At 41.0% G+C, this 17,095-nt stretch overlaps 1 protein-coding gene across 1 annotated transcript in view; it reads right to left on the bottom strand.

The window, feature by feature from the left end:
• Nucleotides 1-1,153: 1,153 nt before the first annotated feature.
• Nucleotides 1,154-17,095, bottom strand: part of pudp (pseudouridine 5'-phosphatase) — a 42,671-nt gene continuing 26,729 nt past the window's right edge. Inside the window, exon 4 of the mRNA XM_071464817.1 lies at nt 1,154-2,023. Within this exon, the coding sequence (XP_071320918.1) occupies nt 1,847-2,023 (177 nt within the window). The 3' untranslated portion in view covers nt 1,154-1,846. The remainder of the gene's footprint in view (nt 2,024-17,095) is intronic.

Raw genomic sequence — 17,095 nt, 5'->3', positions numbered from 1 at the left:
AAAAACATTTCATTAATATGGCTGAAGTGGCCGTTCTGGGTTCAAGCCCTTTGGCACTCAACAGAAGGAAGCAGCTCAACTGATCAAAATTAAAGCCGTGAGCAGCAACGAGTGGGTTCCAGGCTTAACGAAGCCAAGCAAAGTCACACGGACTGGTTTAATTCAGAGTGGAGAAGGAGTGAGACCAACACACGCTTGTTTCACCATCACAAAGCCTGCAGCATTTCAATAATTGTGCCCTCAAAGTCCTCGGTTAGAGTTAGGAACAAATATATTATAGGCCACGCCCAATTTCACCTATCAATATGGCACTTTCGATTTTGGTACATGTTTTTGATATTTATTTGATATATCAAAATGCTAGAGTAGACCTATTCTGAAACACAGACTGAAAACATCTACCAGGATTTATGATGAATGGTTAAATTGAGTTGTGGCCCAGTTCCTGCTCAGCTCCGCCCCTTGTTATTGGTCACTACCTTGGAAACTCGCAAAGATATAATAAAGTTTTATACAAGTTTTCATTAGTTTGATCTAATGATGATCTACAAGAACCTTGGTACCTATCAGACCACCAGTTTAGGAGGAGATGTCAGAAATTTAAATTTCTTCACTTTTTAAATATTTCAAAATCCGTCTTCCAGACTTTTATGGTCCAGGAGGCTTTCTTCGTAGAGCACTGAGCTGGATTTGTGTACCAAAGGTTGAGTCAGGTGAACTTATGTAGTGAGGGTTGTGGATTTTTGGGGCTTACTTACAGCACCACCATCTCGCCGACTGGGCTCATGTTTCTTGGGAAGCACTTACCTTAACCCAACCCACGCTTGCAGCTTTACGCACAAAATGGCTGAAAATCCTAGATGAGCCCAAGAACGCTTCTGGTCTGGGGTTGGGCCATTTTGTTGCACAAAGCTCAGGTTGGGTGGAGGTAGCAAAACTCTAGTGTATTCATCATTACATACTTTGTATCTTCTGTATATCTGTTTTCAAATGACTATATTGCAGAATGAACCAGGTCCGAACTACACATATAAAGAGACTCTCAAATGCTCTTGACACTAAAAAACTTTTCATCAAATTCAGTTCATTGTTAACCTGGATGTCTTAATGTTTTTCAATCTGCAATGAAAAAATGAGCATACTGAAAAATGTAAGACCTCTACATTTTAATCAAAACTCAAGCATCCTATTGTAGATGGAAACATTATGAACAATACAAAGCCACAGCATGGACGTGTGCTTCATTTGAAAATGCACATTTATGATTGACAGTGCAGGACAGCCAATGACACTGGAGCTACTGAGCAGCTACAGTAAATGATTTGAGGCTTGAGACAATGAAAAAGACAATAATTAAATAAATGATCTACAAATGGCACTTGCTGAACATACAGTTTAGATTTTTCTGTTTCCAGCCTAATACAATGAAGGTGAATGAAATTTATTTTGTGCTGCTCACAGCATTAATAATTACATCCAAAAAGTTCAACTTTAAATACAGTGTCCCTGATATTGTACAGATCTCACCATCAACTATCTATGTACGGAACTCAGGAACACCAACCCTCACTATGAGGTATGACTTTGTTGTTGAAAAAGTTTTTAATGTTTTAAGCAGTGCAAATGAATTTCTGTTCACTACCGCTGTAGTAGGTTGGTGGCACAAGGCTGATCTCATATATCAGGAAACAATTGAGAGTCATTAATTGGGAAAAGAAACAAAAGAAACCATCAGTATTCCTTTACAAAGCATGCAGGAAAACAATCATCACTGTTTCCTGTGAAGACTGAGAATGGAGACACCAAGACTGAGTTACATGGTGTGGTTTTAGGTTTGGTTTCTGGCTCAGTCGTACGCCGGCAGGCCAAAGAGCTGTGGGCCAAACTCCTCCATGCTCCTGAGTCGCAGTGTGGCCTCCTGGGTAAGGCTGGGGTCTAGGTTGTCATCAGGAATCATCACCACCTGCATCCCTGCGGCCAGTGCTGCCTTCACGCCGTTGGGAGCGTCTTCAAACACCAAGCACTGAGCAAGGACAACAGAGAGGAAAACAAAGTGATATTATCCTATAAGCCTATTAGGTCTACAGGATTTCACCCCTGCAGACGCCGCAGAGCTGAGACCAAAAACAAACAGGGGAAAATGGGAAACAGGAGCACCATCTCCATTTTCATTGTGATGAACTTGACATTCCTCAGAGGAGTGCTGTTTACCTCTGCCAGGTGAAATATCCATTTAATCTACAATCTGAAGAACGCTGCCCCCTGTAGCCCCACTTCATTGCCTTTGTTTATATTTTCAGTCACTGTGTGAGACACGTTCTTTCACTCCCAAACTCATCGGAAGTGTTCTGCATATCAAGAAGCTGGATGCAATAAAAGCCACACTTGAATTATGGAAGATCATACAGGTAAATATTTTAATAATGTTGAGTTTTTGTTGACACCGTCAGAGAGATGATAAGACTGTGTTGCTGTTGGGTTCAAAGATAATTCTAGAGGTGTTTCAGAGGTTTCATGTGTTCCTGAGGTAAAACAAGCAAAGAGGACACGAATCCACCACCACAATATAAGCCAGTACCAGCCCCAGACGCTCTCATCGACAGTGTGAGTCCCTGATGGTTCCAAAGAAAAGCGTAGAGAAGCAGCCATGCACTGCTCCGTATTGGGTACCCAGATAACCGGATGTACATTTGCCAAACAAATCAGTTAGTCTTCATGACTTAACTATTTTTCCTTGTAAAACCGAAAAACACTTATGCTAAAGCATAAATTTCACCTTTGTGTTTCTTGTCCAAGTACATTTGTGAGTATGGCATCTTCTTCACCTCACTCCAGTGTGCCAAACAGTAATGGGCTCATTACTGCCCCTGGAGGCCAGAGAGCAGCAAACACGCACAGTTCTTGACGGTTGGTGAGAACCACAGCTGTAGTTGGCCTTTTAACGCTAAACGGCCACAAGGGGGCAACGATGAGCCCATTGCACATTTGAAAATTTGAGATCAAGCTCAAGATGATGAGATAAATGGACCTGTTTCCAGAGAAGGAGCTTTGTTATTTTAAAATTATGAACTAATTAATTGTGATGTTGAGATAACGGTATTAAAAAATAAATAAATGCGTGCAGCCATTCTTGGTTTCCGTAGGCTATGCTATTCTAACATGAAATGTATTAATTTTCATAAAATGTTTGGTTGTAACCCATCCTCAAGTTACAGTTAGGGCATTTTTGGTACCTACTGTGTATCAAAAAAAGCAAACATAAGAAAAAAGAAAATTGTGTGTTTTGAGCCTGTCTTAAAATAAACAGCATAAAACTGTACATACATTTTGAATAAAGTCCAAATGAATCATTTCAAATTGGTAAATATCTGATTACAGAATAACTAAAAAAAAAATAAAGTCTGACTAATTAGTGTCATCATTTCTTTAGAAAAATATGAGATTTTGTGGATTTAACCACATGGAAATAACAGTATCCTGTTAGAAGTCAAAGAAAAGAGTTTTTCTTTACAAACAAGCTGCTGCTGCAGTGAATCCTCTCTATTAAAGTCTTTGGAAAGAGATGTCATTTGTGAGGCAGAACTCTGTCATTGTGACCAGTCAAGTGAATATATGAAAAACATGAGGCTAATTGGCATTTGAAATACTTATCTGTGCACATGTTCAACAAGGACATTCCAGCAGCTGCGGTAAATTAATATGGCTGAACCTTCACCAGGAGGTTAATCAGTTTTCAGTATCCAATAATCACATTCAGGAGAGTGCAGACAGGAAGAGGGAAGGCGTGGGGGCTCGGTGCTCTGAGGGTTAGGAGGAACAGTCCATACCAACTATTCAACAAGACTCAGAGCTGGACGAAGAAGCAGTTGCTCAGGTAACTGTGTAGGTGTAAAAAATCAATCTCAAATAAAGTAAAGCCACATGTACAGATTAGATGCAGTAAAATGACTGTGCTTCATGCTTCAAGGCTGGTGTTACAGTTGAAAGTATAACAACTGCAGAACCAATGTCTTTCATTTTGTTTTGCCCAGTCATTACCACAGTAACAGCAGGGGAAAACTCACGTTTATATGCTTTTTGATTTTAACACCCAAGAACATTTCTGAAATCATGACCATATGTTAGATTAAAAAATGAAATGTAGAGATGTATAACATTCAAAGCTGAATTCACTGGGAATGTCCACTGGAATAAGATTTACAAGTCACAGATTCATACAAACATTAGTCAATGTTAATTTCAATTTCACTTGGACAGGTCTGCTATTGCTGATCTACAGGTCAGTACTAAAACAGGCTCTGTGCTTTCTGTAGATGCAATGAGGCAGTTGGAACTGGGAACCCAACCAAAGGAATTACAACATTTTGATGAAAAAAAAACATACCAACTGAAAAGCTTGTGTCCATAACAACAGACAGATCCCCAGCTATGACAGGCCACCACATGGGATTTACTGCAAATTGCAAGGCAGACCTGGACTTTCCTACATTCCTGGACTATAATTCATCTGCAGGCTATATGCACGAAACAAATAGGCTTAAAAAATTTTTCTTGAGGAACGGTCTGTTGACTACGGTGATCTCCTCCTCCACACAGGTGTCAGATGGCTGAGCAGGGGAAATATACTTAAGCTCTTTTTTTCTCTTGCTATGGGAAATCAAGGCTTTCAAGGAGTCAAGGGAAAAGGATACTACCCTATTGTCAGACGATGGGTGGTTGTTTCATCATGCCTTCCTGACAGATGTGACAGAGAAACTGAGTCACTTGAACCTACAGTTGAAAGGCAAAGACAAAACTATATGTGATATGATCAGTGCTGTGAAGGCTTTTAAAGCAAAACTGTCACTAAATTAAACTAAAAGCCTGCAGCTGTTCCTCTTAGTTATAAAGATGTTAGACAGCCATACGTATTGTGACCTGGGCAGAAGTTTGAGGACAGGTTCACTTGAATCCTGTGTTGCATTCACTGCCAACCCCTTGGTAGAGATGGACAGGTGAGATTTAAGAGTGGATGGTTGAACTGTTCAGTGTCAATCCTGTGGAGGTGGAGATCATAAATCTCCAAAATTATGTCCAGCTAGACCCGGAAGACCCAGAGGACTATAAGAACATTCACCAAGCTGCCCTGAACGTATCTGCTTCATTTGGCTTTACATACCTTTGTGAAGCAGCTTTTTCTGATATGTCATCAAATCTAAATTCAGAGCAAGACTGACAGATGAACATTTAAGTGACAACAAAAGAGAAACTGAGTGGATACATGCAGTGCCTGTCATCTCACTAACTGTACGAGAGAGTGGATGCAATTACACACACGCGGAGAGTTTTCTAAAGTTTTCTGTGACTCTGATATGAATTTAAGATGTTTCCCAAAATGAGCATTTGATACATGTATGTTCAAAAAATAGTTTAATTCAGTGAGTGAGTGTTTCAATAGGTTCTGTGAATAAATATAAGTAATATAAGACATGCAGCTCTCAGCCACTCTCACTTTCTTCAAAGTAGCTCTCAAATGAAAAAAGGTTGGAAACCCCTGAAGTAGAAGTGAAGTGATGTCAATAGAAGTCTAATACTGTAAATGAGAGCCACCAAAGAACTCTACTGAGATCATTGTGAGACACATAAGAACACTGGCAAAGACTTTGTGAGCTGAAGAAGAACTCTAGTAATACTGGATGCACAGTGCAAGTCTAGTTATGTCAGTGTAGGTCACAGCAAAACACTGGTGATGTTACTTCAGAGCTACAGGAGAGTTTAAATGGTGATGTGGTGATTTCAGTGTGACCTACAGTACAACTTTAGAAAGATCATTGAGGACTTTACTAGAAGTCTTGTGATGTCATTGTGAGATACAGTGGGACACTTGAGATGTCACTGAGAGCCACAGTGGAAATCTGAAATTTATTTATTGGTGATATAAGTGACAGCTACAGTAGAATCCAGCTGATATAACAATGAGCTACATTGGAACAATAGTGATGTAATTTTGAGCTACAATAGAGTCAATCAAGCTCTGGTAATGTCATTTCGAGGTACAGTAGAACTCTACTGGTGTTAGTGAGAGCTACAATAGAACACTGTTTATGTCAGTGAGAGATACAGTAAAACTTAGGTGGTCTTTGTCAACTAGAAATGGGGTGATTTTACTGTGACCTACAGCAGAACTCTAGTGATTTTTCTGAGATCTGTAGTAGAATCCGTGTGATGTCGCTGAGACCAGCAGTAGAACTCAAGTGATGTAACTGTGAGGCACAGTAGAACTCTGCTGATGTCACTGTGAGCTACAATAGAACACTGTTGATATCACCGAGAGCTATGGTAGAACTCTAGCAATGCCACTGAGAATAGAACCTTCAGAACATTCAGTAGAACTACAATGATGTAATTGAGAGTTATTGGAGAACTGTACTAATGCCTTTGTGAGACAGGCTACAGTGGAACACTTGTGAAGTCATAACTCTGTGATTCAGTCCCTGCTACAGTAGAACACTGATGAGGCCGCTGTGAGCAGCAGTAGACATGCTGATGGCACAGTAAGTTACATGAGTAGTGATGTCACTGAGTACTGCAGTAGGACTGAATTAAAATGTCAGAACATCAGTGAGAGCTTTTTTGGTCATGGCAAACTACATTGGCATTCTAGTTATGTCATAGAGATCTATAGGAGAACACTTGTGATGTCATATTGGCATTCTAGTGATGTCATAGAGATCTATAGGAGAACACTTGTGATGTCATACCTTTCGTAATAACATTGTGCTCATTCCAAAGTAATTTTAAAAAGGTGCTTACAATAGATGTATTCACTTAAATGTGGTATCTACATGTATACAGCTATGGGTGCATACAATGTCATATTAGTGTTCTTTGTCTTTTCATGCTGTATTTTGATTGGTTGGTGTGTAGACACACTGTTGTCTTTGGTTGCCAAAGTTCTGAAATTGGTGAACGTGTTTCACAGTGAGCCCTAGAACCACTGTTTTAACTTCAAGTATGCCACAAAGTGCTCTTAACTTGAATTTGAAATGCCTCTTTGATTCTTTTGTCGTTGCCAACATTGGATAGTGAATTCATTATTGGGTAAAAACACAGTTTTCACTTTGTGGTTGAAAACAGCACTTGAATGTGAAGAAAGGAAACAGCCATACAATGAGTCTAAGGCTCTACAGAAGCAACCAAAAGCTAAGTCTCAGAGAAAGCCTTAAGGACCTTTGTTCGTCTCAACTCTAATACTCAGGTAGAACAAAGAGGCCTCCTCGAGTCTCTTTAAACCCTAATTGACTTCTGTGATGTCACTAAGCCTGAAACTGGAGGATGTTGAACAATGACGGCAGAAACACTGAGAGTGCACAACGGAGGGCCCTTGCTAATTCCCTTGACTGGGAGCAATTAAAACTGGTAATTACCCAATGAGCTAGCGAAATGACCCTTTAATCTGCTTCCAATATGCTGTATTGAAATTGATGAAAACAGGCACCGATGCGTTGCAGCTCACAGTGGATTTATAGCTCAGGTGGATTACAAATGGAAGTTACAGGAATAAGAAAAAAAATATTATTTATAGCCGAATTGACGACACTAAGTGTCTGCTCCAATACATGAACTGAGATACATATACCCTGCAAGGACTGCAACCCAATAACTGAGACACCATGTAGCCAGATGATGGGAAATGCATCTCTCTCTCCAAGAAACACAGAATTCTGCAGAACTAGAGCCAGAACCCAGAGTAGTAAAAAGGCCAGGGTGTTGTGGTGTGGGCATGTTGTTGCTGAGGCGATGATCTAGAAAAGCTGTTTTGATTGATAGATTCATGATTTTAAAGGTTTATCAGATGCCACAACAGTTTACAGCACTATGAGACTGGATTTTACAAAATCGGGGAAGTTACCACAGATGCAGTCATTTTATCTTCCATCACAACAATCACAAGCTTAACAGTACAATGACCCCTTTCATGTTACAAAGTAATCTAGACAAGTCATAGATATTTGATATGATAGGGGCATCATTTGGACTATTTCAGAACTGTTCATCTAGACAGGAAGGCTGCATGTAGAAAGCTGCAGAATGCAAACTGTACAAATAAAACTTTTCAGTGAGGCTAAGCAGACCTGCTGACGATGGTAACAACAAATTCTGACATTGCTGGAATGTCCCAAACTTCAGACTACCTTTTATTTTATAAACATTCAGAAAGTTTGCTGGCTATTTTCTTAACTAGTCCTTGCAAGAGTAACTTCATCAATAAGCATTCTGTTGAAGTACGCCCTTAATGCTCTTTTCTTCTGCAGGGACTCAACAACCCGTAACCTGGGACTTTCCAGAATCCTCTAGAAACTTCTGATCAATGTGATGGCACTGCTGGAGCTGGTGGAAGCCAATCAGGGGTATAAATAAGAAAGAATAAATAAACCACTGATGTGAAATAATTTTTATGTTCACTTGGATTCAGAATTTTAGTGTTAGTCATCTGAGCAAATTCTGCGAACCACGGCGTAGTTTACTCAACTGTGCGTATTGTAATCCTTTATTTTTCTACAGTCTTGTTTCATCTTTTGAATTTGTCACCATTACTGTTCGGTTGTCTGTTGTATCTCGACTTGTGGCAGATGCCAGACGTTGTGTTTGTTGTTGTGATGCACTTTCAAAACTCCTTAACCAATCAAGATCAACAGCACTGCCGAAACCCTTGGAAGTACCTGGAACTTGAAATTAGTACCACCGTGCATTACATCATGTTTTAAGCTTCTGCAGTGGTAAAGGACATTACCAGGTTTTCCCTCCTGTGATAATGGCAGCACTTCTGCTGAAATAGCAGCAGCAATAGGAACAAGGTTGTTCAAGCAACTTTAACACCTGCCGTCACAGAAGAAGTAACAAGCTGTTGTAGCATCTGTCTGATTCTGATGCTTCCAGTGAAGATGAAGAAAGATGCCGAAAATTTAAAGGCTATGCTTCTCCTGAACAAGGCCAGACAATGTTAGGTCCGACCACATCTAAAGGCAAAAATACCTTTATACCTGTTCTGAATTGAGACCCCTGAAGTGGAAGCAAGAAGCCTGCCATCACAGCCTCCTCCTGGCTCCATCCCAATGCCCGCTCAATCTCTCTCCAACTACAACAAGTCTCTCGCTAGTCTTTGTAATGTAGATTCAAAGACTTGTATAGTTGTCAATACAGTGCATACTTTCAGACAGGCTCCCTTCAAAGGCATTTAAGTGTGACTGGAAGTCATTCATTTTCTATGTGAGCCAGTGTCTCTTGGTGGTGAGCAGTGATGATCTGCCCGTTGGCAGAGTGTCTTGGACAACATCAGAAAAACTGACACCCACGACTTTATGATAATGACATGGTTTTCAGCAACCAATGAGAATATAGAAGTGCTCAGCTCTAGAGGACACGAGAGAACACAACCATGGAAACTTTTGCTCCCATCAAACATTTGTTCCCAAGCACAATGGGCAAGTTGATAATTGCAGTGGTGGATTTCCCCCTGTGCCTTACAACATGTCTGTGTTTGCTTATATGGACTTAAGATTAAAAATACGATGCATGGACAAACGTGTCTGATACTGTAGGTGTTCCAGGTGAGTTGGCCATGTGGACCGTTGTATTGCATGTGTCATGGTAAAAAGCAAGCTAGATTGTAACCAGATTTGTTACCTGGCTTACAGATGACGTTTTAATGCTAAATATGTACATTACATTTGAATTTTGTATTGATGACTGAGATGTGACTTGTAGAAACATACCAGTGCCCACATTTCTGCCTCAACTGAGAGACACAGCAGCATCAGTATCGTAGGACTGCTGACTATGGCCAAAAAGCATTTCCCAACAGTGGCTGTCACACTAAGAGGAAGTGTTCTGCTTGTTAAACAGGCAGCCACGAAGCAACAAAGCCTCATAAAAATGTAATAAGGTAAAGCCACTGAAACTCACTTTACCAACATTTAAGAGGGAGAACAGAGTTTAACCACCTGACACCAACAGAAACCCTCATAACCCACATTCATAGCACATCAGTGAAACGGCACGCACTGATGTAAACAGGAAAAAAGGGGGAAAAAATCACTTTCATTGTTGACTGAAGGTCAAACATTAGCACTGCTGAGGCAGTTTTTAAAGCTGCTGTAGGGAAAATTAGCTCAATTTTAGGAAATATGGAGTTCATCAAAATTATCATGCAGAACCACTTTAATTATTCAACCAGTGATAATCTCAGAGTCAAAATAACAGCACGAATAAAACTGTTTCTCTTGGCGATCAGTTCAGTTTCTATAACAAACTAATGAACCTGCACTTAAGCAGCAGAACCAACAAAGAATCAGATACATAAACAAAGGCAACAACTTTATGCTCCAACATTTATCACTACACTCTACCAACAAAGACAGACACAACAACACCAGCAGCGCAGGGTCTCTCTCAGGAGAAAGAGCAGGTTGTTAACTTATTGGAAGGTCAGTGGTTCGATTCCCAGCTCCTCCAGTCCATGTTGTTTCAAAGTGTCCTTGGGCAAGATACTGAAGCCCAGATTGCCCCTGATGTATCATTAGTGTGTGTGTGTGGTAGAAAAGTGCTATGTGTGTGTCAGTGGTTTCCATTGTAAAGTGCTTAGTGAGTGCACTATTTACCATTTATATAACACAATGATGCTCTAGTGGTGAAAGCAGAACTGGAGTCTGATGGGGAAAATATACTCAGAGGCATTACACTACACATTTCTTACTGTTGACAATAATACAACAAAATACTAACTGAGTGAACAATGACACACATCTAATGAAGTCACTGTCAGGACTTCAGGAACTTTGTGATGTCACAACAAAGCAGTCACCGCCTTCAGCCAACCCACCATCAAACCTTAAAGGATTTGGTTTACCTGAAATCTGCTTTATTTTTATTGGGTCACTCAGAGAACAGTCAGTGAGCCAATCAGAAGAGAGAGTCAGATCCTCTCTTCAGATTGGCTCACTGATCTGCTGTTACTCAAGCTCCAGAGAGGAGATGTCAAACTACACTGAGATGGTTTTTGGTTCTTAAAATCACAGATATATCTTCTGATGGAGATCAACACTTCAGATAACACTAGAAGTGTAAAAATATGGGACCTTTAACACGATGCATGCTGGTTATTTGGCCAGATTTTCACCAGCGCTGCAAAATGTCACCATGTCACATGACATTAAAACCTTGCGGGAGCAAGACGGCTGCAGTTGCTCTCCTTCACCTCTGTGACAACAGAGCTTTGTCCAGATAGGCTTCACTGACAGATGGGGAGGTTGTGCATTTTTATTTTAAGAACTTCAGATCTGTTATCTCCTGTGGCGCTGGACTGCAAAGCCTCCTCAGGCTTTACACAAGGACTTAAGACACTGCCAAAAAAGACACAACCAGTCAGTGAAATTCAGACACTGTCAACGTGAAGGGCTTATCCAAAGTCAAGAAAAAAAGCAATTTGAAGAAACCAACGATAGACTGTATGACTACCATTGACATTATTTAATTTTCCCTATTCAAAGGAAAAACCAGACCATCATAAACACACATTCTCTGATTCTGATCCAGAGTTTTCTTTTGTGAGGAGAGCACATGATGTGACTCAGAGTAGACCTGCAGGAAAACATAACATGCAATATAATTTCAGTTTAAATACCACTCTTTAATTTAGCAAGGTTTTGCTTGGATTGAAGTAATAAGCAGCCTTGTTTGAAATAAAGAAGAAAGGGATGTGTCACTTCTTCAAACTGTCACACATACAGTATGAAGCCTTCAACGTTGGTTCCCAGCGACGACGGCTGGTCTCCTGACTTCACTTCCCTCTGGCTCAAACTGCAAGGAGACGCAGCACCTGCTAGTCCCCCGCTTCAAAGGGTGCCATGGAAGATTTACAACCTGTCCTCAGGCCTGCACCCAAACTCATGCAAGATTCATCACAGCCAGCAGAATCTGGATTCACTGTGTACCCGAATCAGTGCCGTCGAATGAGACAAGACAAAGGGGATGTGGGGTGAGGCCAGAGCTGTAAACTGTGTGTGTTTGCTGTGCACAGATACACACACACGCACGCGCACACACCTCAAAAACAACTGGCCCACTAACACAGACACAGTCAGCCCCCTTAGAGCAGCGTGCGGTGGCGAGGTGACAGCAGCCGATGCCTGCGTGCTGTGATTTGGAGAGAAGCCAGGCCTTGTTTGGCTGCAAACAGCGCTGCTGGCTGTGGACAGCAGTTCAATAAGGACGCCTCTACAATGAGTGGCTGCCCATGAGAGGAGCCTGACTGAGCGGTGCCCTGCTATGCTTCAGATGGGTTCACAGGCACTCGTAATCACAAGGATAATTTCTTTATGGGCAAAGATCAGACGTGATTTTACCCCGTGGGGTTGCCTGCTCTGTTATCTACATTTACCGCACTGATGTTTGATGTATAGAGATGAGTCAACACTCTAATGAAAGTAGACAATCACAGCCATATAGTTCTAGTTGAACCTCTGCTGGCAGTCCAATGGAAATGTACATGCTCTGAAACCCTGGACTTATCCAGACATTTCCCTGAGGACACTAAACAGTCTTTGACCTGTCAGCTCCCTGGTGTAAAGTCTGGGTAATGTCTGACTGAGCCCATGTGTGAATGGAGTGAATGGGCGTGTTGGTGACATTTCTATCCTGCCTCCTTCATGCTCTGCCCAGGCACCACCCCTCACTATGCTTGGATGATATCCAAAATTTAACATCTCAACGCAGTTCAGCCAAATATCACAATGTTCTATCTTATCAAATATTGCGAAATTTGATATTATTGCGGGTTCAGGTACACATAACATATGGATTAATATATATAAATAAAGGAGTGAGAGGTTGATATGCTGTTCACTTCCTTTAGTTCCTTCTCCCTTTGCAGCAACATGCAAACCTGTTTCGAACTCACATGACATATTTCAATATGATGTAAATTTGCATGCAAGAAACCGACTGTCACAGTCCTTGTCACCTTCCAGCTTGGTGTTGTGCTAGCCTCATTTAGCTTAGCTTAGCTTGGAGCTGCTGATAACAAGTGTGTACTTAAGAATCCAGACTCCCTCAGGTCACAGCGGGTCACAGAGGTGCTGCCTTCCTTCCACCTTCCACTGAGTCTTTTATATGTTGTGGATTCGTTTCATGCTACCTGCCACCACATTAAGCCAATGGACCACCTCTGTCAGGCCAGCTCCTCCAAAATAAAAGCAGCGTTGCCTCTCAACAGCAGTTCAACATTTCATTTGTCACATGCCAAGGTACAATGTACAGTAAGCAACGCAGTGAAGTGAGGGTTAGACTCTGCAACAGGGCAGTAGATGCTATCATAAATACTAATATCATGATATTCTATTTTATCAAATATCAGACCTAGCCTACTCCTCGCATATACCAGACCAAGTATTTCCAAAAGGTGAGTACAGACAGTCTTCTGTTGTGTGCTGCATGTGTGAAAAGGCGACTCTGTATATGAGAAAACAGCGATAGACATCTGATATGTCGACATTTGGTTGCGTTTTGCAGATCGCAACTGGCCTCATGTGCAAAAGCCTGATCTACATTCCCACGGTTAAACATAAGCACATGTAGAAAAGCCTTTATTCAGCTGTTTGCACGTCAATAATCTGCTCGACCACACTTTAAACCAGCCAATGAAAAGCAAATAAGATCCGTGTTGCATCTCAAAAAAAACCAACAAAAAAACAGAAGAGCCACCATTATATGTGACCATTACAGATGGCTATTTGTAATAACCTGTATTAAAATTAATACACAACATGTACCTGTAAATTATTTTGTTGACAGGTCTCACACAAACAGACTTTAATAACATCAGACAAGGTGGCAATTCAGATTGCAACTGAGATTTTAACAGACCCATCTCTTAGACATGAGACATCAGTGATATTACAACATTGTCGTTTTCTCTCAGTCTAAACTGGCTTCCACTGGATGCACATATAACTTCCTGTTGTTCTAACAGTAGAGGAAGAAATACAGCCAACTTACATTTCCTCAACTTGTATCTTACACTTAAAATTCTGGCCTTGAGCTTACTTTTGTAAACCTGAACTTACCCCTCTACACCTGACTTCACCCTCAACTCCGGTCAGCTTTATTTATACACCATGTTAACCCATTATCCAAAGCATCCATGTAGCTGCAAACAGTAGCTGCAGAAGAGTCGCAATCTCCCTCTGATACTGGTCTAATAACGATCTTTGCTGGTGTAAACACTCTTCTACCAGGAAGGGTTTAGGGTGGAGAACAGAGAACAGAAGCTTTTCCTTTAAATTACACCATCAACACACAGCTCTGCCCTGTTTGACTCGTGGCTTGTTCAGCTCAGTAACTTTGCAAGCATCTGACACTGAGGTGACGACAGCGTGTCTGACAGTCTGACTGAGTGTCCACCAGAGAAACCATTTCAGAATTATTAGCTGTACAGTAAAACCAATGATGTCTTACTAACGCATGCTCAGTGGTAATTTTACACAGATGATGCCATGAAAAAAAGAAACTATCCATGGAGTTGTTGTTTCTCCAGCTCTGAGAATCTGTTACCCATGTGAAATGAACTGGGATTCAGTTCAAGACGCAGTGGACTGTTTGATGCAGCTACCATGTTTTCACCTTTAAACACCCAATGGAGAAGACTGTGAGTGGACCTGCAGCCTGCAGATAACATGGCTGAATTTGATTAATAAAATATACAGTCCGATTTTGTGTGGAGTGAAACACAGCTCCGATTCTGAACTATGAAAATGATGGAGCGCACCGGTAGCTCACCTGGTGAAGCACATACCGTATATCGAAGCTGAGCATTTGTTGTGGCAGGTCAGGTTTGAATCTGGCCCTTTGATGCCTGTACCCACCCCCCAAAAATGCCCAGTAAGTCTAAGGTAAAAAAAACTATGAAGTTAAGGAACTTAAATTATTGTGATGATAAGCGGAAGTTTAACTGGGGGATTCAAATAATTGAAACTAACAATCAGCTACATGTGTGCATGTGTGTGCCACAGTTAAGGTCAAAATCATTAGCCCCCAGTGAACTATGGAACATTTCCCTAAAATTCTGCCCAATGTTTGCATCATTCATTAAACCGTGCATAGTCAAACATTCATCAATGTTAAGGCCTCTATTTGGTACATTTGGGAATGTAAAATCTTCAGGTTTGCTCTATATCAAATGTAGTGAAAATTAAGGGGGTCATTTTAGCCCCCATGTGATTTTTTACTTTCAAATCACCTGAGCAATCAATCAGCTTTCAAACAACACCTGAGCAATCAATAAGCACTGAACTCTACTTAAGGGACTCCAGTGAACAGGGCTAGTAGCACTTAAAACACTTGATTGAGAGGGACTACTCCTGTTAAGAAGTAAGAAATAATTTCATCACGCCAAAAAGTTAAGAAATCAGTCTGGAACTCAGAAAGAACATAGTGGATGCTCATCTGAAGGGGGAAGGGCCTCTGCCATCTCCAAGCCTTTTGCAGTGTCTAGAACAGCTGTGCGTTGCATCATTGCAAAGCACAAGGAGACAAACTCTGTTAAAAACAAACCTGGGTATGGTTGGAAGTGTAAGATCTCCAAAACTTTGGAGAGGAAAATAGTAAGAGATGTCAACAAGAATCCCTGGATCTCAGCTAAGATGATAGTTGCTGGATTGGCCTCTTTTGGACTTGATGTTTCACTGTTGTGAGGGCTCTTCATCGTAGTGGGCTTCCAGGTAAATAACCCAGAAAAACTCCATTGCTCACACAGAGGCACATCAAAGCCAGATTGAAGTTTGCCCATGAACATTTGAAACACAGGGATGAGTTTTGGAAGTCTGTCCTTTTGTCTTATGAGACTAAACTTGAGCTGTTTGGGCACATGAATGCTGCATTTGTTTGGCCTTCAACCGTAAAAAAACAGTTCCCACAGTAAAATATGGAGGTGGGAGCATAATGCTGTAGGGTTGTTTAGCTGCCTCAGGTGCAGGGAACCTTGTTCGGGTGCATGGGATCATGAAAAAGAAGATTAAGTTGACATTTTGAAAAATAATGTAAAGAAATCTGCTGCCTCTCTTGCTTTAGGTCACCGCTGGGTCTTCCAGCAAGACAATGACCCGAATCATACCAGCCCAGATCTCAATCCTATTGAGAACCTGTGGTGGGAGCTCAAGGTTCATGCCCATGCTCAAAATCCACGCAATTTGGATGAACTGGAACAATTTCAAAGATCCCTCACAAGACATGTGCCAACCTAGTTAAGAACTACCATAAAAGGTAACATGTCAGTTGTTAGTCAAAAAGGTTATACTATTGACTATTAATTGTCAGAGGGCTAATAATTTTGGCCTTGTCATACTTGTTTTTTCTTGTTTCAATTCAGCACATCAGTAAAATATCTTAATCAAGCTTAGTAGAGATTTTTTCAGTTCTTTTGGAAGCAATTAAACTATAAACACTTTAAGTAGTCATTTGCATGGAAAGGTTAAGGGTTTTGTCTGATTTCATAAAGGGGGCTAATAATTTTGACCTTAAGTGTACATCCTTTCTCTTGTCTTCTCAGCCATTAAGGAGTTAATGTTAATTAGCTACATGTGATACAATGTGTCGTCATGTCATTTTACCCAGGAATAGCTTCAGGATGGATGCATGTTCAACATTTCTCTTAACCTATTTCTTAATGAGAAGTTTACCTGCTGTGATTGTTCAGTTCTTTTTTCCCGCTCACATGCCCTGTGTGATATATGGTAATGCGGTGAAGAGGCCAAATCCACTCCACTGAATCCGAGGTGCTTTAGTGTGGGTCTACTGTGCTAAATATTTAACATCATGGCTTAAAAGAAGCCAACAACAAAAACAGCACAGCTGCTAAGATGTGAAGACGCCAAACACGGGATTTGTGTGCAGCGCCGAATCTCCAGAGATGTCAGAACATGAGCGAGTTGGCATCGACCTCCCACAACCTTGCAGTAGCTCTACACAGGCTTCAACAGGGGAAGGAGAGGCATCAAAGTTACGATAAGGAGCTGCTATGGTTCTGTATAAACAGCTGTCAACACACTCTTTTACTCTTTAC

The sequence above is a fragment of the Trachinotus anak genome, unplaced genomic scaffold, assembly GCF_046630095.1.
Source record: "Trachinotus anak isolate AG129_WGS33_773 ecotype Australia unplaced genomic scaffold, CSIRO_AGI_Tana_v1 ptg000026l, whole genome shotgun sequence".
Taxonomy (NCBI): Eukaryota; Metazoa; Chordata; class Actinopteri; order Carangiformes; family Carangidae; genus Trachinotus; species Trachinotus anak.
The sequence above is the reverse complement of the archived record's forward strand: the minus strand, read 5'-3'. Positions and strand labels throughout refer to the sequence as shown.